At 40.2% G+C, this 26,509-nt stretch overlaps 1 protein-coding gene across 2 annotated transcripts; it reads left to right on the forward strand.

The window, feature by feature from the left end:
- Nucleotides 1-26,464, forward strand: LOC139947891 (coiled-coil domain-containing protein 180-like). Of its 2 annotated transcripts, XM_071945732.1 has the most exons (32): nt 1-410; nt 898-1,085; nt 1,459-1,547; nt 1,960-2,069; nt 2,532-2,598; nt 2,738-2,775; nt 3,294-3,428; nt 3,845-4,104; nt 4,607-4,726; nt 5,371-5,539; nt 5,863-5,985; nt 6,286-6,459; nt 7,160-7,275; nt 8,043-8,169; nt 8,772-8,924; nt 9,652-9,699; nt 10,362-10,612; nt 11,027-11,108; nt 11,271-11,545; nt 11,835-11,981; nt 12,519-12,695; nt 13,430-13,613; nt 14,254-14,552; nt 15,916-16,152; nt 16,719-16,796; nt 17,527-17,593; nt 19,194-19,338; nt 19,744-19,904; nt 20,086-20,223; nt 21,122-21,233; nt 21,417-21,661; nt 25,638-26,464. In XM_071945732.1, exons 1-32 carry the CDS (start codon nt 336-338, stop codon nt 25,764-25,766), a joined length of 4,719 nt encoding a protein of 1,572 aa, XP_071801833.1. In that variant the 5' UTR covers nt 1-335; the 3' UTR covers nt 25,767-26,464. The 2 variants fall into 2 exon arrangements, with proteins under 2 accessions (XP_071801833.1, XP_071801834.1); XM_071945733.1 differs by lacking the exon at nt 9,652-9,699.
- The last annotated feature ends 45 nt before the right edge of the window (nt 26,465-26,509 follow it).

Genomic DNA, 26,509 nt, shown 5'->3' on the forward strand with positions numbered 1-26,509 from the left:
CTGTGTATATAGTTGCCAAGGAACTGTGACTGCGAGAAGCACTGAAATGTCTCTATTTATTGACGATTTTCTGAAAATCGTCTGGATATTTGTTTGAAATTCTATTACGAGAATATTAACTGGAAGTCTGTTATTGAATAGGTTTCAGTTTTGGTGTGATTTGAATCTTCTGATCGCTTTTACAGAGCTGGAAAGATCGGCAAACTTCTTCAACCCAATTGTCACAATCATGTGTAATGTAATGGCATGTGTGTCTGCAGCAGCGGTGCATTCATAAACAAACTCCGGTAAAAATTGTTGTTTTCTCGGGGAATTGTTCCAGAGAACTTTTAACGATGGCGGAAACTCAGACAAGGCCAGTGAGGGTTGTGCCATCAGGCAAGATTTATCGACAATTATTTGATGCTGAGGTGAGTGCTAAGCATAGGAAATCTTGCATTTTCAATTGATAATTCCTGGGAAAAAAAACCGAAAGTCAAAAAATTTCATGAGGCAACTTAAACTTTCTTTCAACAAGTAAAACACTGACACTCCCCTAAAAAAAAACCCACAACAACAACATAACACACAACACCTGTATGTAGCTTAAATTAAGGCCATAATTTGATATGTTTTGTTATGCCAATTAAGTTTTTAAAAAGAAAAAATAAACAAACAATATTTTGCAGTTTTGTTTAAATTGAATCTGAAAAACAAAACAAAGTGAGCAAAATAAGGTTATCATAAATACACTAAAATAGGCAAAACTAGAATGATAAAGTTGTATGAATGTGTTTATAATAATAATTGCTGAATACAGAGAATGATTGTTTTTATTGTCATGTTGTTAGTGTTTTTACACTAATTAAGGCCCTATCAAAAGTTGATGAAAACTGCTTGTTATCTTGTTTGTTGTAGGTGCAACTGGTCAACACCTTGGAGAAAACAAAGAGTGATCTCAAGACAATGGAATTAAAGACAGCATCTATCCCACTGGTCCGAGAAGGTCGTACATCAATGGGGGAGAGCCTACTGACAGATAGACAGATTGAATGGATCGAGAGCATGCCTAATGATCACCAGACAGAGAACCCAGTATTACTTAAGTAAGAAATTGTTTCAATGATTTTAAAGTTTACCTCACAAATTGTCTGGATAACTTTCCGTATGGCGCCACCACTTTTTCACTCATTTTTACAAAAAGGGATATATCAATCAGGTAAATTAGATACTTTATTATTTTATTTCAAATGAAAAAGTGGTGGCGCCATACGGAAACTTTTCCAGTTGTCATCTTATCTGGGCCTGAATTAATAAAATAAAGTACACACAAAAATATGCTTAGCAGATTTAGGTTATCAGTCAAATAACCATGTCACTTTGTACAACTTGGGACTGGTATCTTACCCATTTTCGCTCAGCAGAAATTTGTAAAAGCAATGTTTATTCTGAAATGTCTGAGTTTTTCTTTTATTGCAGAAGGGGAAAGGAGGAGCAGAAAGCTGCAGCTACTGAGCCTGTTTCTGTTGTTGCAGCCAGGGAGGTCAGGGGGTTAGCTGATTCTGTAGGTAAGTGCCAGGAGACTGTTTGTCGAGACCTTCAAACCAATGGTCTGGACATCGAAGAAGAAAATTACTATTAATTTTGTTCTCTTTGCCTTCTCCTTTTTCCATAGATATCCGGACCCATTTCCACACAAATGATTTGTTTCACTAGTATACCTGTTTATGTGTGTTGTGTTGACAACTTGGCCAACCTGATGCCTTAAACTTTTAAGATTTTCTGAATAGAAGTGCCCTTTCCTGAATGAAATTGCCCTGCCCTCTCTCAAATAAAATTCCAGGCCTGCATGTACAGCATCTGTACTAGTCAATTTGGTTCATCTTAAGAGCTTGAGATAAATTAAAAGGATGATCACTTGGAAGTATGTTATGCAAATGAAGAGCAACTCTTTCACATCAAATTTGTTTATTACTGCAGAAGCTGAGAAGACTGGATCTGATATCATTGAGAGGATAGCTGAGAGTAGACGGTTAAGACATGAAGCTGCCGTGGAAGATCTCCATCAAGATCTGACTGTCATTGCCAATGTAAGCACAATATGGGAAAGCTCCATTGAAGAAAGAGGCCAGAATAATACATCCTTCTCCTTTAGCAACTCACACCTGTTATCTTAATGTAATTCCTTTTCCAAACAGTACTTAATTGGATTATGTACAAACTAGTAGGGCTGCTGACTGCCCAGGCAGAATGCTCAACAACTAAGTTTTAATGACCCCATAAATTCATTGTAAAACACACCCACTTATTGAAACAAACAAAACGCTATACAGTTACCATTGCTGCGACTAGTACCACTGTCATTTCGCGCTTAGCCAAGAATTTTCTGTTGAACAGCTTTATGAAATTCTGCCCTGGCAGTTGTGGAACATATTATTTTGTGCTGATGAGCTGAAGTAAAATGTATGTTGACAGGGTCAAATAAAATGTCTTCTATTTAAAGTGTATATTATCGAAGAATTATTAAATTTTGATTTACCTTTTATTGACAGGATCTTGAGCCAAGGATTACTGGTGCTGGAGACACACTCATTCAGCAACTACAGGAAAACGATAAAGGTTAGAAAAATGAAATGAAAACAAAGATTTTTGTTTTGTTTGTATTCTATTTTTTTAAATAAAGAAACCTCAGCAGTGATCTTTCATCAATGTTTTGTGTATATTATACTCTTTATCTGTGCTTCCTTTTCCCCTGCAGACATTGAAAAGATGCTCGCAAGAATTGGTGATGACGATGTAAGTATAAAGAAATCGTCTTCAAGAAAGTGAATCATTTAGGTTGAAAAGGGAATGAGGTTAACAACAGGTCCCCTCATTCCACTAAGCGAAAGTAGTGGTCCAGACCGATTTGCTACCTGCCGCCCAGGTAGTAGTTAATAACCGGGACAAGTCTTTATACATCTGAGAAGTCTCCCAAATTTTAAAAGTCTACACCGCGGCAGTAGTATAAATAGGAAGAAAAGTTCGTAAGAGAACACAATCTACCCAGCAAGTAGATATTCACATGGTGTTACCGCACAGGCCTGAATTACACAGAGGCCATGGCATCTGTTGCCCCTGGTCTTTGCCTTGGTGCCCCTTAAAAAGTGCCCTTTGCAAAATGAAAACGGCCTTGCCCTCTCAAAGATAAAATTTTAGGCCTGACTGCAAACCAAACATACAAGGAAAAAAACACATTTAGGAGGTAGTATTCGGTTGATTAAATCTGCAACACTTTACAATGTTTGTTTGCTCATAAATTTGTTCCCACCCAGGATCTGAGGGATTACAGTTTGGATGAGTTGAATGAACTCTGGAGTCTGATCGGTACTCAATCCATCAGCAGGAGGGAATGGATTGTGGAGCTCGACAAAACACTGGATGGATTCGAGTGTCAAAGACTACAAAGGGTAAGATGATACTAGTTGTAATAATTTGGGAGGGGCTAATCATCCTTACTCAAAGCTGAGAAGCTGAATTGGGAAGGACCTGGGTACAACGTGTTCAAGAAGCAACTACGCAAGGGCGCTTTTGCAGCAAGCCACATTGACCTATGATCACACAGCGCAGCCATAGAGAGAAATTGTTTGATTTGCTGGAGGAAGGAAAAAATCCATGGGACATAGGAGAGAACTTATGCACAACTCTGCTCACATATGGCTTTAGCGGGGGAATCAGATCAGAGCCACAGGCAAGTCCTTTATGCACTAGCAACCAATGATGGTTCGAATATTATTAATGTAAGTTCTACAAATTAGAATCTCTTTTAGTTTGAAAACAATTCTTGTTTTGAAGAACTCCCATCATTTATTTCATTTTTGTTCAGATTCGAGACGTCTTAAAATCCTATGCAAAAAACATAGAGAAGATTGCCTTCTTTATGCCCCCGGACGTCCAACGTCTGATCAGCAAGGAGGGTCAAGTCATCAACCAGACGATCTTGAACAACCGACGAGCGTACGCAGACCTGTTTACGAGGTTGATGAAGACGGATGTGGAGCGAGATAAGAATCATCATCGTATCTGGGAGACTAGGGTCTCCGATTGGAAGAGACTCAACACGGACGTCGCCATTGACAAATTCACGTGAGTACTTTTGTTTTTCTGATATCGAGCGCATCATCCATGTGTAGTTGAGACACATCACACAAGTGGCTTGTGTACTATGGACTTTGTTGCCACAGTCTCCTGTTTGTAAAAAGCGCCAGTTGGGCAAGAAAACTACAAAGTTGATAATAATCTGAAATAATCTGACTTAAAATGGCACTTCATTTACGATGCAAAATAGGGTGACAGCCAACATAGTGGTAATAGCTTAGTTGGTAGAGCACCAGCATGTTAATCCGGAGGTCGTTGGTTCAAATCCTGCTCTGGTCAGTTTTTCTTAGTTCAACCACAAGTCATGTTAACTCTCTGTATCTTTAACTGCCTGATTTGCTTGCACCACAAAACAGTTTGTCTTATTTTGACTGCCTGGATAATGTTTTTTGTTATTTTTTTAATTTTATTTATTTAATAATAACAAAAAATGAAAACAAAACAAAACTGGGATTGAAACACGATTGTTGCTGTATGATTTGGTGGACAGGTTGTTTATGCAAAGTGAGGAGGTGAAGAACCCACCGCGGATTGGTTTTCTCTTAGAAGACCTGAAGGCAGAGCAGATGATCTTCAATAATACAAGACTGGATCTACTTGACTCCCTCAGGTAAGTTTTTAAGTCTCATGCCTTAAAAGTAAGGCCCCCACCAGTATGGCTACTCATTTCCAGCTTTGGCTGAGGCCATGTATGATCACCATTCCCGCTTACCGTCTGTGCAAGTGCTGAATTTCTGTGCTCGCTGTGTAAGACTAGAATACCTGAAAGCGTTGAGTATGCATGCGGACAAGCAAACATTCCCTGCTTACGTGTAAAATACGCTTGAAGTAAGCGTGGAATTCGCTTCTTACCTAAGCGCAAACTCTTTGCTTACGGTTAGCAGAGCCATGAAATTGGGCTGTGGGTGATGAGCAGTAGTTATAGTTAAGTGTTTTATCCAAGAACACAAGTGTCACAACCAATATTCAAACCAACATGGATTAAACACATATTAGAACTTGTATTTAAGTGCTAGACGGCTCAGCAACATCATGCTACATTTCAAAATGACAATAAAAAGTTACTTCTTGTCAACTTTTAAAAATAAGTTTTGTTTTCTCTTCTCAAATTTATTTGTAACTTTTTTGTGCTTCTGATTTTCATTTCAAAATGACAATAAAAAAGTTCTTCTTGTCAACTTTTAAAAATAAGTATAATTTTTTCTCTTCTCAAATTTATTTATAAACTTTCTTGTGCTTCTGATTTTCCTTCAGGGATATGAAGCCACCAGGTTCAACCAAGACTGCTGTGTACCAGTGGAATAAACAGCTGACCACTGCTTGCCAACACCTTGAGCAACTACACATCAAGTACCTCGGAAAGCTACACAAGGAGTATGAGAGAGTATGCCAGGATTGTCTGGACCAAGTGGACAAGTACAGGGTAAGAAAACATACCGAAAGTTATTTTCATTATTGTTAAGATGATCTTCTGAACAAGGGAAATTTTTAACTGAGCTATCGGGTTCTTCATCATGGTCAAAAATGAAACAATTTAGAGCTTTGCTTTCAAGTACATTTTGGCCCAATTTTTGTGCGTGCATTCTCCACAGTACTTGGCATTCTAACACATCCAGTTCAGAAAACTCTGCGCTTACACAGTAAGAGAAGATTGGTGATCTGCCAAGGGCAGATTTTGGCGGTAAGCAAAGCGATGAATTTGGGCACCTGTCTAACCATCCACTTATATTATATTTCTTGGTGCAGGAGGAGCTTCTTGAGGCGGGAGTGTCCAATGAGGAGAAGGTTCAGGAAGTGATAGAGGAGAACTTCTTGCCTCAGGTCGGCAACCAACAAAGAATCTTTGAGAATACTCTGGAGACGATAGATGTAAGTACAATCCCACCCCTCTACCTCCAAACGAAATGACATATCCGAGTAAGAAGTCTGTAAGACTCCTTGCTTTGACCCCTGAATGCTGAAGTCAAACAAGAGGCACATTGCCACCTACTCCTGGGGCTGAAACAGGGTTACCCCCTTCAAAGTCTAAGGATTTAAGCATGCGTATCATCCAAGGCAACGTGTTCCTTTAATAGAAATGAGTCCACAGAAATCTACATTTTACGCACATCCCTCTGACTCTGTCGTCAATAACTGTTATTTATTGAAAGTAATTTTTGTAATCCACAGAAATCTTTGGAGCAGTTAGCGGAGCACCACGGTCAGCAGCTGCGCTCGCTGTTCAAATTTGCTCAGGGGGCAGCCCACCTCTGGGATGTCCATGAGATTGGGTTAGCCAAGAAGGAACGAGAACTCCAAGAAAGACTGGAAGATTGTCGACATGATCATGACAACCAAAACCAGGTTAGAGGGACGTTTTAATATTTGTACAGGTTTACAGGGCACAATTTCGTAAAGCCTGTAAGCATGCAACTTGCTTAGCACAGAAAATCTTGCTTAACAGAAACTAGCCAAAATTCCATAAGGTTGATCTAACTGGTGCCTCACTCAGTTTTTGCTTACATGAAGCAGTATTTTCTGCTTAACAGCTTCATGACATTGGTCCCAGGTATCAAGATGAGACAAGGGCCCAATTTCATGGCTCTGCTTACCGTAAGCACAGAATCAGCGCTTACGGAAGCAGGGAATTCTCTGCTTACGGCAAGCATATTTCACGGGTTAGCAACGAATTTGGGCTTCTGCGCGTGCGTACTTCACGTATCTAGGCATTCTACGCTTACAAGGCTAGCGCAGAAATTCGGCGCTTGCACGTAAGCAGGGAATCGCGATCGTAAGCGCAGAATTCGGCGGTAAGCAGAGCCATGAAATTGGGCCCAGTTCTCAAAAGCACCTTATCTACCCAGCAAGTAGATATACACATGGTGTTATCGCAATTAACCATTGAGCTCACCATGCAAATGCCTAAAAATCCATATACTTTTCAACAGCTATTGTATCATTTCATTGATGTTTTGTAGGAACTAGACAATAACCTATAAGCCACTAAGCAGCTTGGCTATGGCACTCGGTGACTTGATTACAATTTGTGAATTTTTCTCTGCAGGATATGGAAGCTAACTTGGACATTATCATGGACCGGCTTAGACAAGAAAGTAGTGAAGAAACGTTGGAAGATCGATTGCAGAAAGCTCTCCTCATGCTGGACAAGATCAAATCAAGGTACACACCAAAGTGTTTGTTTATAAACCCTTCAAGCGTTGCTCTGACTGCTTCATGTGTAGAGCGCCCTCAAACATCCACATGAATGGATTTAAACCTAAATTTATATTGCTTTGCTTTGAATGCTAGTAGGGGAGATGGCCTTGCTTTCAATCCAAACCGGCCTTTCGTCAGAAGCATAAACAAAAATGCTATATATTGTATCACATTGCGGTCGAGTGGTCTAGAACATCAAACTCTGAGTCACCAGGGTGTGGGTTCAAATCCCGGTCCAGACACTTGCGTCCTTGAATGAGACACTATAATCAATTTGCAAGGGGTAAAGATTGTGGATGTGAATGAGAAAGATGATCAGGGCCCAATTTCATAGAGCTGCTAAGCACACAAATTTGCTAAGCGTGAAATGTCTTCCTTTATAAAAACAGGACTACCAACCAAATTTCAATGTGATACTCAACAGCAAACAACAGCTGAATACCAGTAACAAGCAATATGCAACGAATAGAAATTTGATTGGTAATCCTGTTTTTATCAAAGAAGAAATTTCATGCTCGGCCAATTTTTGTGCATGGCAGCTCTATGAAATCTGAAGATGATCTGAGCATACTGATCGAAACGTTGAGTTGTCAACCACCGGTTCTTCTCCGAACCAACAATACTCAAAAGAGATTTACACATGGCGCTATCGTAAACCTTATCTGATTATACTCCTACCTGGCATAGTTTCAAACCCTACTTATGTAATTACTATTTTTGTTTTTATACAGTTATGAGAGATTCCACAAAGATCAGATGCGGATTGTCAGAGACTATCCTGACATGGTGAAGGAAGAATTACAGCGCTATGATATGTCTGTCTGTATGTTCTACGAAGTAGACAGACTGCATCCCACGGTAAGAATGGTATTTGGAAACAAAAAGTTCATTTGAACAATTGAGGTTTTTGTCCTCCAATCAGGCTGAGAACCTCTGGTGTTGCAAGCTTGATATCAGATCGTGTATTGAAACAAATAAAATGTTTAAATTTTTTTTTACCCTTACACCAATTTGTGTTAAGCACTGTATACTTTCCCAAGTCCTGTGAACAAAATCCACAGGCAAATCACTCGTGTGGGATTCGAACCTATGAACTTTACATTGCTAGAGTTGCACAACCTCTAGCCACCGGACTAGCTCAGTGGTCTAGTGGTAATACATCTATTCTAGCAATGCAAAGGTCGTGGGTTGGGGTTTGAATCCCACCTGAGTGACTTGCCTGTGGTTTTTTTTCACAGAACTTAGGAAAGTACCGAGTATACAGTGCAGTAGTTGAATAAAGAAAGACAGTTCTCTGAGAACAAATTTTACCTGGCAAGTAGATACCAATAGTGTTACCGCAAACCAAATATGTATTTATACAGTGCTTAATACACATCAGCGCAAGCGTAGAAACAAGTTAAATTCCTTATCCCCGAAGCAAAAGTAACATCTATTTTATACATTTTTGTGGATTTTAGGAACGGTTGCATCAGATTGAGCAGGAGATGAGTGAGGAAGCCAAAGCGAGAGGCAAGAAAAACCATAAGAAGAAGACGCCAAGGGGCGTGACTCCCGTTGCCGATCTAGCCCTGCCTCCAGAGAGTAGAGTTTCATCATCAAAGTCTGTGACGGTAAGATCAATGGGGAGGTTGGGTTCTATCAAACTTTCAGCAAAGCTCTATCCAGTTAAAAGTTTGTCCTCCGTTTGTTTGAAATCACCCCCTGCACCTTCCTGATTATTCTCCTTATTCTGCCTAAATTCATTTAAAATCTCCTCCCTGGCTATTGACCCAATTTGCCTGGGCCCAATTTCTTGGCTCTTCTTACCCCCGATTTCTGCGCTTATGATCACCATTCTTCGCTTACTGTGCATGCGCTGAATTTGTCTATGCTAGCTGTGTAAGCAAAGAATGCCTAGTAGTCTGGAGTAAGCATGTGCACAAGCAAAGATTCCCTGCTAACCTGAAATACGCTTGATGTTAGCGCAGAAGCCCTGGCTTCCGCAAGCGCTGATTCTTTGCTTATGGTAAACAGAGCCATGAATATTTGTACCGGTCATCAAACCGCCATGTTTCGTCCTTACCTTTTCATCAATCCCCACCTTTTCTTTTGAATTCTCAGCTGGTTGCATTTTCCTCTAAATCATCATTGTGACAAACGAAAACAAACGATTGTCCTTCACTCTATCAACTCCCCCCCCCCCCCAATCTTCACCAACGCTATCAAAACCCCACCCGTACCCCGTTATCCATCACCCTTGTGTATTTGTACCCTGTTTTCTTTTCACTCATCTACTTGAACTTTCCTCTCATCACTTTCATCTCCTTGCACCGCATCCTTCATTCCTGCTACCTACAGATCAGCATTAGTCAGTCTAAGATCAAATGGAGGAAAGCCTTCAAGAGGGTAAGAATATTGTCATTGCGTCCTTTGCATCACTTTCACTTGAGCTTTTCACATTCTTCCAAATTTAAATCTTTTTGTATTTTGGGGCAAATTTCATAGAGATGCAGGGCACATTTTTTTCTTCACTTCAGCAGAAAGATTTGCCATACGTTACCACTTGGGGCCCAGTTTCATGAAGCCTGTAAGCAGAAAAAACTTGCTTATCACAAAACATTAAGCAGAAGCAGATTACATGCCAAATTTACATTAAGATTACACTCTTGTCACTGGTACACATTTCATTTTTGGGTTTATCAAAAAAATTGTTGTATTTCCTGCTTTAAGAGGGGGAAAAATCTTAATAAGTGCACCTTGTTAAGAGTGATTCAAAATATTCTTGAATGTACATTTTTGCTCTGTAATGTTAGCGTTATGCCAATAACCAGTGTTTTTTTTCCTTTTAAAACCGATGCCCCTATCACCGTGCGCTAACAAAAAAATAAGTAAAATTGATGTTACAGCATGAAAAAGATTCCACACAAGCCTGTACCATGGTCAGCCCTTGTACTCTGCCATGTTTTTGTCATGTTTTAAGTATCATGGCTAAACTTTTCATTATCAGAAAAATTTATTTTGAAATAAAACATGCAGTTTTAAAATTTATGATTTAATTTCATTTTCAGAGTTACCCTGGCGACTCATCGTTTAGCCAGAGCCCCGTTCCCACGGCAGTCAAAGAGGTCCTAGCAACCAATAAGGGGACTACCTTCTACGTTCTGACCATCGCTGGGGAGCATGGGATATCAGAGGAGGATTCTGGGAAGGGTCCCGACACGACATTCATCACCGAGAGCGGAGTGGAACCAGAGGCCGTCGTGAAGTACTCCACGAATGTTCTGATTCCCCACGAATTGTTTGGAGAACTTCGGAGAGTGTGAGTGTTAGAAATATTTGAAAGTTGGCATTTTTTTCCGATTAAGTATCCAGAACTAAAGATATGGCCCCAATTCATAGAGCTGTTGTAAGCAGAACCAGTAGCTAAGCACAACCAAATTTTGTTTACTAGAATAAGGTTACCAGGCAAACTACCATGTCACATGTACAATTTGTGACTGGTATCTTGCTAAATTCTGACTGGGAAAGTCTTTAAACACTTTGGGTTTGTACAAAGAAAGATTGACTTGAGCGGGACTTGAAGCAACAACCTTCGGATTAACGTACCGCACTCTACCAACTGAGCTATCCAGCCCTATATTGGCAGTCTCCCTATTAGTCAATATCTGTGTTCAGGAGTGCCAGTCCGAAGCCAGATATTTTATTTATTTTGTTGTTGTTTGTTTTCTTTTAGAATGCGTATGGAATTCTTGAACCATCTGGAGGCGTGGTCAGTGGAGGCTGTTGAGAGAGCAAATAATGTGGTTGCCGCTAAGGTACGTTAGCAATGAGTCGATATTATTCAAAAACACTAGACTTTCGGACTTGTACGGTCATAAGTTTACTGGCCCGATACAGTGTTATTTTCGAGCCTGGAGTATTCCTGACTCGGGGTACATATTAACATGGTTCAATTCCGTTTTCATTTTTTGGACTAGATCGAAGAACTGAACAGTGAGCTGGACTTGCGCCTTCACTTGCACGGACCGCGCTCTAAGCGAGCCGAACTCGATATCCATCATGTACGAGCAGCCGAGTTAGTCCTCCACCAGGAACGTGTGTCGCGCCATTCCAAGGGCATCAACGGCGCCCTCAATGATGTCAAATCGCGTTTTGTTGAGATGCAGCACGAGCATAACCGACTGGCAGAGAAGTTCCGCGACGAGATTGACGCCTTGGAAGAGGTTTTTGTCAACGCGAGCAAATCGGCAACGTAAGTCCGTAAATGTTGATTGAATCAGGACAATTTGCTTTAAGTGTCAGCGTATTTCACAGATTAGGCGGCCAGCTGGAGCGTTCACCATGGGTGTGTACTGTGGCTTTATTAAATTTGTGCAGTAAGCACTGCAAGGTTAGCATGCCTTTTTCATGTGCTTATGGCAGTTAAAAGTGCTATGAAATGGAAAAAGTACAGTATGCACAAAATCGCAGCTCTATGAAATTGGGCCAGTAATGTCAATATTGCATTCCATTTATACATTGTTTCATTTCTATTTTTATAGTCTGGTAGCCCTATCCAACCAAGTAAGCACCAAAGTTGAGACGCACATGGATGTGATCCGTACCTCACTGAGGCAGTTCAGACAATATCTGGACGACACATTACAGATGTTGAGAGAGTCCAATGCCAGATTCATCAAATCCTTCAAGTAAGTAAAACTTTTCAGTAAATTGACCAGTGGTTGAAAACATAACTTCATTAGTTGTGTAAGATGGCGCATTAAAACCGTGCAGAACTAACTCTTTACATGTATTATGTGCATTCACCCCTATATCATAACTATCACGGCTGGCATAGTTTGTCTATCATTCAAAATAACAGTGGATTGGCTTGAATGGTCTGACAGTAGGAGGGTTGCCTGTGTACTGTGTAGAGGCATTCACAAAATGACATCATATTGCAGGTTACCATTCAACATCAGTGGTCAGACAGTAGGAGGGTTAACTGTGAACTGTGAGACACACTCATCACATGATATCATATTGCAGGCTAGCAAAGTTCATCTATTATTCAAAACCAGTGGTCAGACAGTAGGAGGGTTGATTGTGAACTGTGACATGCATATATCATACTGCACACCTTTCATTGATACACCATTTTCAAAAAGGTTCATAGAGATAACAATATTTGTTACAGAGTTTATGAAGACAATAAAAGCTATTGTTATTTATTTTCTTCCCTGCAGACTGTTTTCTGATGGGGGCAACTTCTCCCCGGAGGAAGTAGATTCCTACAAGAAGAAACTGGAGAAGTTGGCCATTAAGATTGACTCGGCTGAAGGCTTCGTCATGGCCGACTTGGAAGGCATGGAAGCTCGGAGACTAGAACAGGCATTGGACATCGCTAATAAGTTCGAGGACAGGTACGTTGGGAAAGTAGTGGGTTAAATCATAGCAGTAGAGCTTGCAGAATGCACAGCTCAGTTGATGTCTGTGTCTGCCGTGCTTACTCTCTATAACAGCTTTAGACAACTGCTCTGTAGGCTTGGAACCTTTGGAACCTTTTATTGTCTTGTTATGCCTGACAAATCCTCAAACCAGATACTTTCCATCTTCCAAAGGTTTTTATTTTTATGCAGCTGCTCCATGACCTTTGGAACAATCAATGCGTGCGTTTGATTAGCTTCCCTGGGTCTACCCTACGGTGCTCACTCGGGTGAGCCCTCTAACAAGAGCTCTCGTAGTGACGTCATGCACCTGGGGTCAGCCCCAAAGTGACCCACTCCACAAGCAGGGCACTGGGGGTTGACCCGGGTGAGCCCCTGGAATGACGTCAAAGCTATTCAAACGCACCGGGGGGAGACTGGGGTCGATCCAGGGAAGCTAAACGAACGCACCTTTTCTTAGCAAATACGCTCGCCATTTGACTAACTGAATTCAAACTGAACAATGGAAAGTCCAGGGGTGTTGACACTTTTTAATATTTTTTTTAAGTGTATATACAAAAGCAGGTTCAGCAAATTTTTGGTCGTATGTCCAAAAGCAGTGTGTGTGCATACCTGTCATCCAGTCATAACCGTTTAAATTTGTTGTTGCAAAAAAATCCGGATTCAACTCCAATGTCCTGTTTCCCTCCTTGTTTCTTTCCACGTTTTAGATTCAAGCATCATCTCTTTGATCTGACCTTTATTGAGAAGTTGACCCGGTGGTTGACCAACACCCAGGTCAAGGTCAAAACAGAGGTCGCGGAGAGTAACGGCCAGGCACAGCGTCTCATGCATCATCTCAACGTACTGGAGAAGAGGGTAGATGCGTGCGAGAAACCCAACTTAGATAAAGAGGTCAGTCAAATTTATAAATTTTGGTGTGAAAATCTGTTAGTCTTTGAGAAAGTCTGCGTGGTCGTTATTATGGGAAAGCTCCATTAAAGAAATTTTGAGTTTTGTAACGAAAACACGTCCTTTTAAGTGAGTAGTTATGTTTACAGTGAATCACATTGGTCATTCAACTTTATGAATGAGCAGTTAATAAAGCCTTGGGCTTGGGAATTCTGCGCTTATGATTTCACAGGTTAGCATGGAATTTTTGCTTGTGATCGTGCAGACTCCACAGTATTCTAAGAGGCATTCTTCGCTCACACAGATAGTGTAGAAATTCAGTGCTTGCTCTGTATGCAAAAAATGGTGATTGCAAGCACAGAATTCAGCGATAGGCACAGCCATAAAATTGGGCTCTGGTCAGTCGGTCGTCTAGCCTACCCGTAGGCTTAAACTTCCCAGGGACCCTTGACGCCCCTGGCCCTTAATTCTGTTGGTCATGGGCGGCAGATTAAGAAACTGGGACGGACACTGACTTTGGAAATTTAACATGGGTGTAACCGACCACTTCACTTTGACGTTAAACCCATTATCACAAAATCATATTAAAGCCATTTGTAGTCTACCCATGAGTGAAATTTCCTTTTTTTGTAATACCACTCAGCAAATCACACCTCTGCAGCTCCTAGAGAGCTTAAAGGCGATCTTCCAGGCGTTTGACGACCGGAGCAAATATGTCAACTGTCTACGCCAGCCGGCCATCTTGCTGGACTCGCCTACCAAGAAATCTGGTCTCCCGTTCCAGAGCGCAAAGGTGGCCTTCAGTGGAGATGATAAACCACAAACACAACAGACAGCTCAGGGGACAACGGCCCTGACGACATTGGTTACCCTGACAACGCTGAAGTCTGCCAAGCCGCAAATTGAAGATTCAGCCGTTTCACTCATAAAGAACATTCTGACGTGAGTCTCCCGAAAATAAATAAAAACTTCATTACTTTGTCTGCTTGATTGTGCTCTCCCCGTCACAAGGTAAAATGGCCACTCATGGTTTGGGGCTAAAGAAATTAAGGGCTGTCACATAAGGAGCCGAGCAATTTCCTCCATGTTTTAAACAGGTTTTTCTTTCCACTGGGTCTTTTAAAAAGAACACAGTTGCCAGCTGGTGCAGTTACTACTCATGGAAAGTGGAGCTGGAAAAATGCCTGCAAGGGAAATGAAGTCTTAAGTGTAATTTACGTAGGCCTTGCAGATGAGACTGAAAACAAAAATACTGTTCTTGGTTAAAGCTGTTTTTAAATCACACAACTCCTGCTTAAACCCGACTCCCCTGACTATGGGCTTATCAATGCATTACTCAAAGAATAGTAGATGTGTACACATTGTTGTTAGAGCCAGCTCACATCACTGACATAGAGTGTGTTTTGGCGACCCCAACCAAAACTGTTTCTGACGTCACAACCAAAACGGTAACCGAGCTCACAACTTGGTTGTCGTTCAGTCTGAACAGCAGAACCAACGACCAACAACAAAAACAGTTTTTGATTGGGGTCGCCAAAACGCACTCCTAGCAACACCATTTACAATAATAATAATAGTAATAAAACGTTTATCACAGATACAAACAGAAGCATAAACAAGTAAACAGTCAAAGAAAAACCAAAGTACAGGTCAAGTTACAACTGGGTAAAAATATTCAACGCCTGAAAATATAAGTTCTTGAAACAAATTTTATATTTATGTTCTACTACCGCGATGATTAGAGCAAGCTAGCCCAAACGTTGAGACCAATTAAGTGCAGATAACAATGAGAAGCCTCCTCAACCCACTTGAGCAAAAGTAGTAGTCCCAGCCGATTTTCTATACCTTCCGCCCGGGTAGTAGTTAAAAAGCAGGACAGTTCTTTTCAGAACGGAGAAATCTCAAGAATTCCGAAAATCATCTCCCCTTTAGTGGAACAAAAAGCAAGACAGTTCTCTAAAGAACAAACTCTACCTGGGAAGTAGATACACACATGGTGTTACCGCAAACCAAATATTAAGCAAGACATTTTTCTAAGAACAAACTCTACCTGGCAAGTAGATACACACATGGTGTTACCGCAAACCAAATATAAAGCAAGACAGTTTTCTAAGAACAAACTCTACCTGGCAAGTAGATACACACATGGTGTTACCGCAAACCAAATATAAAGCAAGACGGTTTTCTAAGAACAAACTCTACCTGGCAAGTAGATACACACATGGTGTTACCCCAAACCAAATTGATTCACCATGCAATCCTCAAGTCCCATGTAATCAATGTCACCAATTATTAAAATCTGCAGATCTCAAAAGATGAAAGTGAAAATGACCGGGGACGGTGACACACTAGGTGACGTACCCCTTACCCCTGGGGTGGGGAGACCCCCGGGTACACAGTCCACCATACAGGCAGAGGATGCTAAAAGTAGGAGTCTTGGCAGAGCCCTTCAGGTCAAGGCAGTGCAGGACAAAGAGAGAATGAAACCCAGGAAGATATCGCAGACTATGGACAGTGGGAATCCGCGGAGGATAGCGTCAGGGTGAGTGTGGGAGGGATGTGATTTCTCCGTTTTGACCAAAACGTTTTTACCACTCCTCCAAAGAAAAAAAGTATATATAAATTTGAAAAAATAATGTTTTTTTTCTGGATCCTCACCTGATTCCCTTTCCCCTCTTTTTTCTATAAATGGAAATGTATTTGTTTGTGCTTGTTTTATGCCTCTGAAGAAGGTCCAGTTTGGATCGAAAGCTAAGGCCATCTACCCTACTCATTATAAAAAATAAATATACACAAACAATCAACAACAAAAATCAACTAAACCATCTTTTTTGAGGGGTTTGGAGAGACTACTCTCAAAAATGAAGGAATTTATTTTCTCAAATTAGGAAGGAGACAACAAAATGAAGTTTAGAAATACTGAGCACAAACAATTTTTCTTGACGACAAGAACTAAAGTTTATTGACGGAGTTGAACAGGTAGATTGGTCAAAAGTCTTTGACCAGTAAAGTTGCCAAGGAACTTAGTCAACTGATTTCCTCTGAATTCGAGTATTGTGTCATATTCCTGTTTTTTTTTACAATGATTTCCATAATTATTGCTTTCAGAGTTCAGCGAAACAAGAACACCAATCTGAAGTTCGATCAGAAATACTATATTTTTGGTGAGAAGCCTGAACGAGAAACGTAAGTTTTATATCTTCAAATACTCTCTTGTACATACAAGTTTGGCAGGGCCCAGTGGTCTGGCGCACCTGAATCAAATTCTGGTGTTGTCAGGGTGTGAAGTTCAGGTCCAAGTCTTTGCACTAGTGACCATAATCGCTCTGTCCTTCGGATGGGACGTGAAGCCGTATGTTCTGTGTTTTGTGTAACGTTGCTATTGACCCCAATGAACAAGACAAACATGGTTGACGGATGGTAGGCCAGCTGTAAACGAAGTGTCACCAATATTTATTTTTAGCGTAAAAAACAAAACTCCACTAGGATCGAAACGTCAGGCTATAAACAACTTTTTGCATTTATACCATTGGTCTGTCCAGTTGGTAAGCAGTTTGCAACATGAATGAAGTAATTTAACATCTATTACTGTTGCATATTTTTGCTTTGCCCGCTGCCAAAACATAGGATTTGAACTGTCTCTAGCTACCGGGCAATCTCAGAAGTCTATTATTTTGGTAAGCCACTGCTCTAGAGTTGCAAAGGTTGTGGGTTCGAATCCCGCTCGAGTAATATGCCTGTGATTTTTTCTTTTACAGTACTCGGGAAAGTACCGAATACACAGTTTAAACACACTGGTGTATATTTGTAGAACCAAAATAGATAACATGAATGAAGTAATAACCTTCTTGTTGGGTAATGAATATTGATTGGACTGAACCCAGTATGTCCTTTTTTTGTTTCTTTCCCTAACCAGGCACTTCCTGGCCCTTATTAGGCGGATCCTACAAGACGCCTTGGATGGTCTGCTCACAACAGCTGATGTAAGTCAACCTCAGTAGTCCGTAGTCATAATAACCAATTGTCACCAAATAGGCCATTTCAATTCAAAACATTGGTGAAGGTTCACGCACATGCCCCGCACTTTTGGAACTCCCTCCCTTATCAAACTCATTCCGCATAGTCACTGGAAGTTTTCAAGAATGGTTTAAAAACTTTCCTGGACCAACTGTCTTTTATCATTGTTAGTGCCTCTATTTTTTCTTATAAAGCGCTGGTAAGAGTGGATCTATAATGCCTGTTATTATGAAGTTTATACTTTTTCTGTACAATATTTCCCCTCAAAAAGGAACCTTATCGAGAAAACTGTATCTGAAACCCTAAACAATAAAAACGCAACGAATGAGCTACAATGTAATTTTGGTTGTTAAAAACAAAGTTAAGGACAATGCATGGAGCTGAGAAAGTTCACTTGAATGTTGTTGGCCCAATCACCAGGGCACTAATGAGCTGATATTGTAAAAATACACTATAAGAACTAGTTATTATTATTACTTAATCAAAACAAAAATCCTATACAATATGTTTGTACATTTGGTTGGCAATATTGTTTGCCAAACTGTGGTTCTCACATGAGAGTCGTTGCGTTAGGAAACCAAAGAGTTTTCCTTAAAGTTCAAAAGATTGTTGAATAGAGAGAGAAAATCAGATAAAATTTTGAAAGTTAAGATAGACACCTACATTTTTTATTGACGTGGCCCGATCATAACACACTTTGAACCAACAATTGACTGTAAACTTATAATCACACAAATCTATCACGGTATTTCAAAACTTAACAAGACGTGGAAGTGACTATTAGGCCTTTTTATGTAACACGCGGAAAATACTTGCGTGGGATAATTTCAAAGGGGATCATTTAGGATTTGGACTTGGGAAGTGCTCAAGATTTTAAATTTAGGCCATGCTGGATTTGTGTATTTAAAGAAACATGACTAATTGGGAACAGGTTATGGGGTTATTTGGGGTCATTATTTTGTAAAAGAAGAGTGCACTCCACTTAATAGTCGCTGAAGCTGTGGGTTGGGTTTGCTTTTTAGAATTTAAGTAGGAGCTCCAAGGTCAAACTTAGTTTTGTGATAAACTCATTTTTCAATAGGGAGGAGCCTGAAAAAAAGGGAAAAGATACATATAGATGTTTTTAACCTTGCGTTAAAATAGTGTAAAATGCCACTGTGTTTACCCTTCACGTTCGATTCAAAAACCTGAAACTTCGATGGCGTCACTTTTCAAATTAATGATCTGTGCATTTTTGTTCACTGAGGTTTTAGTTCATTCCTGAATTTGATGATATTCAATCAAAATGCCATTGGATTTGACCTTTTGACTAGCACAAAGTTTGTTTAAAAAAAACTAAAACAAGCAAACAGACAAACAAACATATAATTATGAGCCAAATATGTAAGATACTGTCACAAATTTATCAAACTGCAGTTAAAATCATGATTTATCTCGGCTGTCATCAAGTTTGGAGAGTTTGGGAAACAGTAGATACTAAAACAATAATTTAAAGTGTAGGTCCCTTCTGTAAATCTTTTCCATAAATTTGATAAATTTTATTTTTTCCCCAAAATATTTGTTTAGCTTTACTATCGTCAGAAGGGTCTAAGGCCACCTACGAGACCCCATGCTATACATGAGTCGTTTGAGCAGTGCGCTGATGTTGTTGTTGCTAAGCTACAATCGTATTTCGTTCAGGCTGATGAATATCACAATCAATGTCTTCAAGGTAAGTATTTCAGTTTCAGAATTGCGTTGTTTTTTTTTTGCTGTTCTAAATTTTGTTTTGATTAAATTCCCAAAGATTGATTTGAAACAAAAAGAAGCATAGATCTCCAAAGTTGATGCCGGTACTGTTGGAAAAATTTTGCTGACAAATTCCATTATTTTTTTTTTTTAATCCACAAGGGAAACTGACTGGGTAGATTTTAAACAATGTTGGTTTGAACAAAAGACAAATTGACTGGAGTGAGACTTGAACCAACGACCTCCATAGCTCTACCAACTGAGCCCTAGTGTTGGCAGTCTCCCTATTATTCAATATCTATGTTTGGGGTACCAGTCAGAATCTTTATAACCCTACCAATAATGGCCAATGTAACAACTTCTTTATAAAACTTTCTTTCTACACCAGAATTCCGTGAGCAACTTGAGCGACTCGAGATCCTGAATGGCAGAGTGCCTCCGCTGGTGATCCGAGAAATCTTAGACAAACATCTGACAATATCCAAGACGTCACTATACGAGGTTTCTGAAGACTTCACAAATAACCTTGCGAGATGGGACAAGGAACGGGTAAGAATGCATCGAGAAAGGAATTCTAGTTCTCTGTTTCCAATTTAGTCTAAAAAAGGAGAAAATTTATTATTTTACAAAGAAACAAAACAAAGAAAAGGTAACACCAAACAGTTGTCCAAGCATTTTTATTTTTATTTTATACCAAAACTAAACTTGTTTTTTTGGTTTTGTTTATTAGTCTGAGCACAAGACGCTTCTACGCCCAACTCTAGGCCATCCACACAACCGCAATCAGCTACAGTCATTGTGTGACAGTGAGGAGACTCGTAAGAAAGACTACATGATCGGCGTGGAGACTAACTCCCAAAATCTCAAGGTAAGAGTTTAAAGCACTTATCTAAAAAGAAATGACGACTCTAGTTTATACATGAAATGTAATTCAGCAAAATATGATCATTCATTGTGATCAATCTACTTTAATACTGGGTTCTTAAGGCTGAGTCACACAGCAGGGATAACGATTACGATATCGATCAAGACGCAAAGAGAACGCATTCTATTTGTTGAAGTGCTCAGAATACGCACACGCTCATTCAACCAATGGACTGCGTTCTCTTTGCGTCGTTATCGTTCTCGTTATCGCTGCAGTGGGACCGGGCCTTAATACAGCACTTAATCACACCAAATGGGCGCATCAAAGCACTCAGTATTTTTTCCTGCAAAGTGGAGCTAGGTTTTTGAAGTATGAGACCTACTTCTTTACGCAGCACCATGTTATGGTTTACAAGGTGCTGTGGCGCAATATTGCTGCCAATCAGACTAGGACAACGGGTGCCAATCCTTGTCTTTATGATAAGTGCACAGCGGCCGATTTCATGAAACGCTAGGATTAGTCCTATCTCGAGTTAGGACGAGCAACCCGTCCTAACTTAGGATGGGTTCAATGCGTCCTACGTACTTGGATACGGAACTGAACCCGTCCTAAGTCCTAAGATGATTCCTAAGTTAGGAAGAGTTTGGTGAAATCGACGGCTGGGTACTTTACATGTCATTACACAATACACAGGACCTACGGCTTTATATCCCATCTGAAGGACGAAGCAATAATGATTAAATGTCTTGCCTAAAGACACAAGTGTCACGACCTGGGACTCGAACCCACCCTCTGCAGATCAGAAACACCAGAGCTTGAGTCCATTGTTCTTCTTTGCTCGGCCAAGACATGCCACATTTTTAGTCAGTTGTGGAATATTTGTCGTGAATTTATTTTGTAGGAATCGGCAAAGAATCTGGGGACAGACTTTGTTCAGGAGCTTGCCTCTGCATCAGAGAAACTACTCTTGATGTTTGACTCCTTGTTGACTGTTGATGAAGTAGAAATTGGTCGTAAGTACAATTTACAACATTTATTTTTACTAAATGATTACATCAATAAAGTTACTTTTATCTTGGTCAAGATTTATATGTTTTTTAATGAACAGTTCATACAGCTCATATAAATTGCCTGAATGTTGTTCAAATTTTGATTTGTCCAATTTACAAAGATTCTAATATTGTTTCCTTTAAAAGGTGTCGATCCAAAGCGTCTGAAGACAAGCGCCCTCATGCGACGCAAGAAAGCCGGCCTACCCCTTGAGGACAACGAATACATTCCTCTCATAAAACGAGGTAGTCGCCAGTGGGTCGGAGTACCAGTCGATCAGCTGACCGGTAAGAACCGGCCGGCAAAACCGCAGCTCTCAGCCGCCATAACGACGGGGAAGACTACATTGGCTCACCAGGCACTAGTGGATTCAAGAGATCAAGTGTACAAGGTGAGACAAACAGAAGTTTTACATCGTTCTTATATAGCACTTCACAATAACTTATCAATGGGCTTTACGTTAGTGCCCTGTTCACTGGGCAATGAAATCCCTTTCTCGGCTCCCTGGAGAGTATACAGCCTGAGCTGCCATAGTGCTCCAATGGCTTTTTCATACACAATGTATTCCTCTACCCAGGCAGGTACCCGTTTATACCCCTTCTTTAAGAGAAGCAACTATAGTAAAGCATATTGATGAAGGACACTTTTAGGCTTTAGGACTGGTTTTTTAACAGTGGCGTTGTAACAAGAATGAACTTTGACTTGGTACGTTAATTTTTAGAAGGAATCCACGTACTTGTGCACTGCAGAACACTGGGGCTGTGTCTTGTAAACACAGAAAGTAAGGAGGAAACTGTCTGACTGTACGTACCGTTCCTTTAAGCAGAGGCACCGCCTTGTAAAAGCAAATGTGAATGAACAGGACAGCGCAGAGAGGAACTGAGATTTTCCTGTTGAAAACAGACTGCCCAAGTCTGGGTACTGTTCATTGTTCATTCATTACTTTTATCAGTGTTGGGACAATGTCCACGGGGAAACGGCTACCAAAACATGTCACCTTCGATACTTTTCTGCATATTTTCTTTCCCCACTCTAGGCTTCTGGCAAATGTTTTTTTTTATGAGACCTGATCCATGGCACTAGGATGCTCCCAACAGTGTGGCAAATTTTGTACAAAACGTAAAAAATTATCACTCATAGTTTGATGCCCTACTCCAAAGCCAGACACTTCTCAGAAAATAGTGAGATGGCATTCAAATTTAAGAGAGCCGAGACGACATGCATTGGTATGCAAGTTTGCTTTTTCCCGTATCTAAGAAGTTAGGATGCATTGAACCCATCCCAAATTAGAATGAGTTACTCATAACTCGGAGATAGGATTTTAGCATTTTGTGAAATCGGCTGCTGAGATGTTCTGAATGTCTGGCTGATTGCCAATGATGTTCACAGCCTATGGGGAGAGTCGTGCAGAATGTCAAATCCCATAAGGAAAGACACCTTATGGTGGGCCTCAGGTCAATGTCTTCAGCCTGATTGGCCCTCGCAGATAAAGGAGGGGTCCAAACTGAGGGGGGATTAAGCACAGGGGGTTTTAAGAAAGAGGAAGAAACCATGGCAGCTGCCGAGCTATCAGGGCCTCCAGAGGGCCAAGAAACGGATTAGTCTAACCCCCTTTAAGGTTAACTCCAATATCCTCGCAATATCAAAACTGTATCATTGCAGATTAATCTGAAACAGATGTGGTGGGTCGTGATTGGGTGGGGGAGGGGGCGGGGGAGGCGGTTTTTTAGGGAAAGGTACTTTACTACTGTCCTTGTACCGGAGTCATTAGCCTTTTCTCCTCCTCGAAAAAAAAATGTTAGTCATTGCACACTAATTACAAACATCCCAATTAGCCTAGATTTATTCTGTTTTCTGACATCTTCCTGTGTGCATAAATGTAGAGCTAAGACAGGGGGCCAAGTTCACACAGGAACCGTTTGTTGACTTGAGGCTGATATTGCCCAGTGCCCACCGATCGGAATCGAGGATTCAAGTTTGGGTGATGAAAAATTGTGTTCTGTGTACAATTCTTTGAAGCAAGACACCTGAGAGGCTTTCAGTTCAAATCTTACAAACTTTGGTGACAATATTACTTTGCCCTTCTGGGATCGCCACTTCGTGGGGAACAAAGCTCCTCTGGGACCCACTGGTGTCTCCCCTCCAACTCAAAGGCAAAGGGTCAGCCGCCAGAAGCCCTTGACCTTTCTGGTCGATCGAGCCACTTCTTAACCCACTAAATACTCCAAAAGTTCTGCGCTGATAACATTACGAAACTTCAAGACAAACAACAATTATTCATCCACTCTAAACGTCACTAAACACAGATTACAATTGCGCTGAAACACAACTCTAGTTATCACCCACCACTGCCTGCCTGCCTTGTGTGTTATTTCCTGACCCAGTTTCTTGAGACCCCTACGCCTTCTATACGAAGACAGCCTTTTACACGAAGACAGCTGTTGTGTCTTATAACATTGCCAGCCTTTTATCAACAAACAATTACCACCCTTTGTGGATACCCCCTCCCCCACTCTATCGAAGGAGGTTGTGTGGTCTACTGAACTTTTACCCCCGTACTCCCCTAGACTTTTCCCCCCAAACCACCGGACTAGTTTGTTATTTCTTGGTCTGTGAAGTGTCAGTGGAGAATGTGGTCAAGTAATTTTACACGGTTGCAGTAAATGTCCGTCAAATTTCTAGCAAATTAGGTCGAAAAGAGTTTCGTCTGAAAATGTTCCCCTTGGCTACAATTTTTTAGCTGAAAGCAGTAGCTGAAATGCTGAAATTTACCCAGAGGGATGCATGTGACACACAATGTTTGAACAAATTCTCTTGAATCTTGTCCAACAAATTGAAACATCTTGAATGAATTAGAGCTAGAATTAGAATTAGAAGTATGGCAACATACATTAAGCTTACCATATTAAGGTTCCAGGCAAAATACATTTTAACATTTAGTATCCTGGTATCCTGCAGATTTATGCTTAGCAGAAAATTGTTCATTAATATATTCTGCTGAGGCAGTTCTAAGAAACTGGGCCCAGGTATTTATGGCACTGGAATTTTTTGTCAAATAAAAAGGAAAAAAACGAATCTAGTGCAAACCGTGAACTCGTCCACATTTCATCACAGACGATTACCCGAGGTAAATTGACACAGCCTAAGGTGTTTAGTCACCTGCCTGGTTCCCTGGGCCGGCCGGTTACCATGGGAATGATTCCGGGTTACAAATGTCGTCCCATGATAAGCCCTGAAAGACTGGGACCCTAGCGTCAGACGCTGGACAGGTCCGCGGGGAAAGCCCTGGGTGCTATTTGCATCTCAATTTTAGTGCGTTTACCTGCAACGGCTGCCCTTTTCTTTTCTTTTTCATATTCAAAACGTAAAATATTACTCGGTTCCTTAAGGCGGGTTTCTGAGGTCATGTTGAAAACTGTCGGGTTTGATGCTTGTTTGATCGAGAAAAGTTTATGGTCCCTTTTGGGAAAGCAGTTCGGGAAATAGGAACTTAAATTTGAAGGGTTCTTTTTTATTAGTGTTTGGGTGTGATTTACCATGTATCTATTCTTTCAAATCAAGAAATACCTTGATGACTTGCGTGTCATTCCATTTTTAAGTATCATATAAACTTCTTATAGAATTTGCGGTAGTTTAATAAAAATGCCTTTTAAAAAAGTAGTCGGAAATGACACTACTGATTTGTCAACATCCTGAAAACTGTAAAAAAGGTCGTTTTGGGTCATTTTGGGTCAGTTTGGTTAATCCCAAAGGGCTTTTATGAAAGTATTTGCCAATTCCTAGTCTTATTTAGCGGCACTTAATTAAGTTGTTTTTATCACTTGCACGATTTATTGAAGTTGCCTTGAAATGTTTTATCACTTGCTAGAGAGGTCCATGACATTTACCCGAATGAGAAGTTCGGATTAATCTGATTTCAGACTTCTGAAGCTTGGGTTCATACGTTTTGTGAATGCGATACAAATGTTGACGCCACCAGGGAATTTTGCCCAAACCCTCATAAATACACCAGATGTTGTTGTACAACACATGTACCTGTACTGTAGGAAATGGTGATCATGCTGCATTTTTTTTCCAATTTGGAAAGATTCCCGAATCCTGCCAACACTTTTGCACTCCACGTTAAAAAAGATTTGTTTTTATTTAATTAAATTAGATACTAGTTTGTTTCATAACAAATGAAAAGGTGGTTGGCTTTGTGGAAAACAAAATTCTAGAAATGTTAAGAAAGATTGCCAAATACGAGGCACACTTTCTCACACTTATGACCAACATGGTTGTCAGATTTGGTATCTTGTCCCGAATCTTTTTTATTGATAAACCTAAATGTGAAATTCAGATTCCATTCTTACCTTTTCTTCCTGCAGGAATACTTGACAGCATTTGACAAGAACCTGGCTGAGATTGACCAACAGAGGGATGAGCAGTTAACAGCAGAGTCAAGATGGCTTGAAAGCTGGCAGAAATCCGTCCAGAAAGTCAAAGATTTGTATTAAAAGAAGAAGGCATGGATACTGCCTTCGATTTCCATCTTAAATATTGTAGAATTTGTAAATATTTGAAGCAATAAGTTACTGTGTTTGGAGGAGTGAAAAACAGGCACCATTTTGCATTTGTGTGGAGGGTTGTGTGGGTCAGGGTACCAGCTGCATTGTAAGCTCCATAAGGACTATGTGGAAGTGAAGTTGGTAACCTATCACATCTTCTGAGCAAGGAATAAATGTAGTAAACAAAGTATAATAAAGAATTACCTTTTTCATGAAAAGCATTTTACAGGTTACATTTTTAAAAGAGTATTTTATTTGAAATTTTCATTAGAATTTTTTGGATGATAAACAATTTTTTGCAAAAAAAGCAGTAAGATTTTCATGTATAAACTAATGTTAAGTAAGCCTCAAGTATTTTTGGCTTTGGCCTTGGTGATGATCTGTCGACACTAAATATCAAGGGGTATTACGTTGTCTATAAAATTTGGGTAAAAACCAAAATTAATATTCTATAAAATTTGATTTTCAACAAGATGAAAATTTGAAATTCCGTCCTTAAGTACATTCCATTCACATGAAAATATTGTTCAAAGTTTGTGTATATATTTATTATTATTTTTTTTTTCCTCACATGCCGTCCATCCAGTTTTGAGGTTTACCAAATTCTATGTAAATGAAAAATTTGTTTATGTGACCTAAAAATGATGCCTTTAATTTAAATACTGACAATTCTATTTGTACTTTGTTTTTAA

This window comes from Asterias amurensis, chromosome 15 (assembly GCF_032118995.1).
Source record: "Asterias amurensis chromosome 15, ASM3211899v1".
NCBI lineage: Eukaryota > Metazoa > Echinodermata > Asteroidea > Forcipulatida > Asteriidae > Asterias > Asterias amurensis.

Coding starts and splice junctions, on each gene's coding strand:
- LOC139947891 (XM_071945732.1), top strand. CDS start 336: ATGGCGGAAACTCAGACAAGGCCAGTGAGGGTTGTGCCATCAGGCAAG. Junction 6,460..7,159: donor ATCATGACAACCAAAACCAG/GTTAGAGGGACG, acceptor TTTTCTCTGCAG/GATATGGAAGCTAACTTGGA. Junction 8,925..9,651: donor CATCATCAAAGTCTGTGACG/GTAAGATCAATG, acceptor TGCTACCTACAG/ATCAGCATTAGTCAGTCTAA.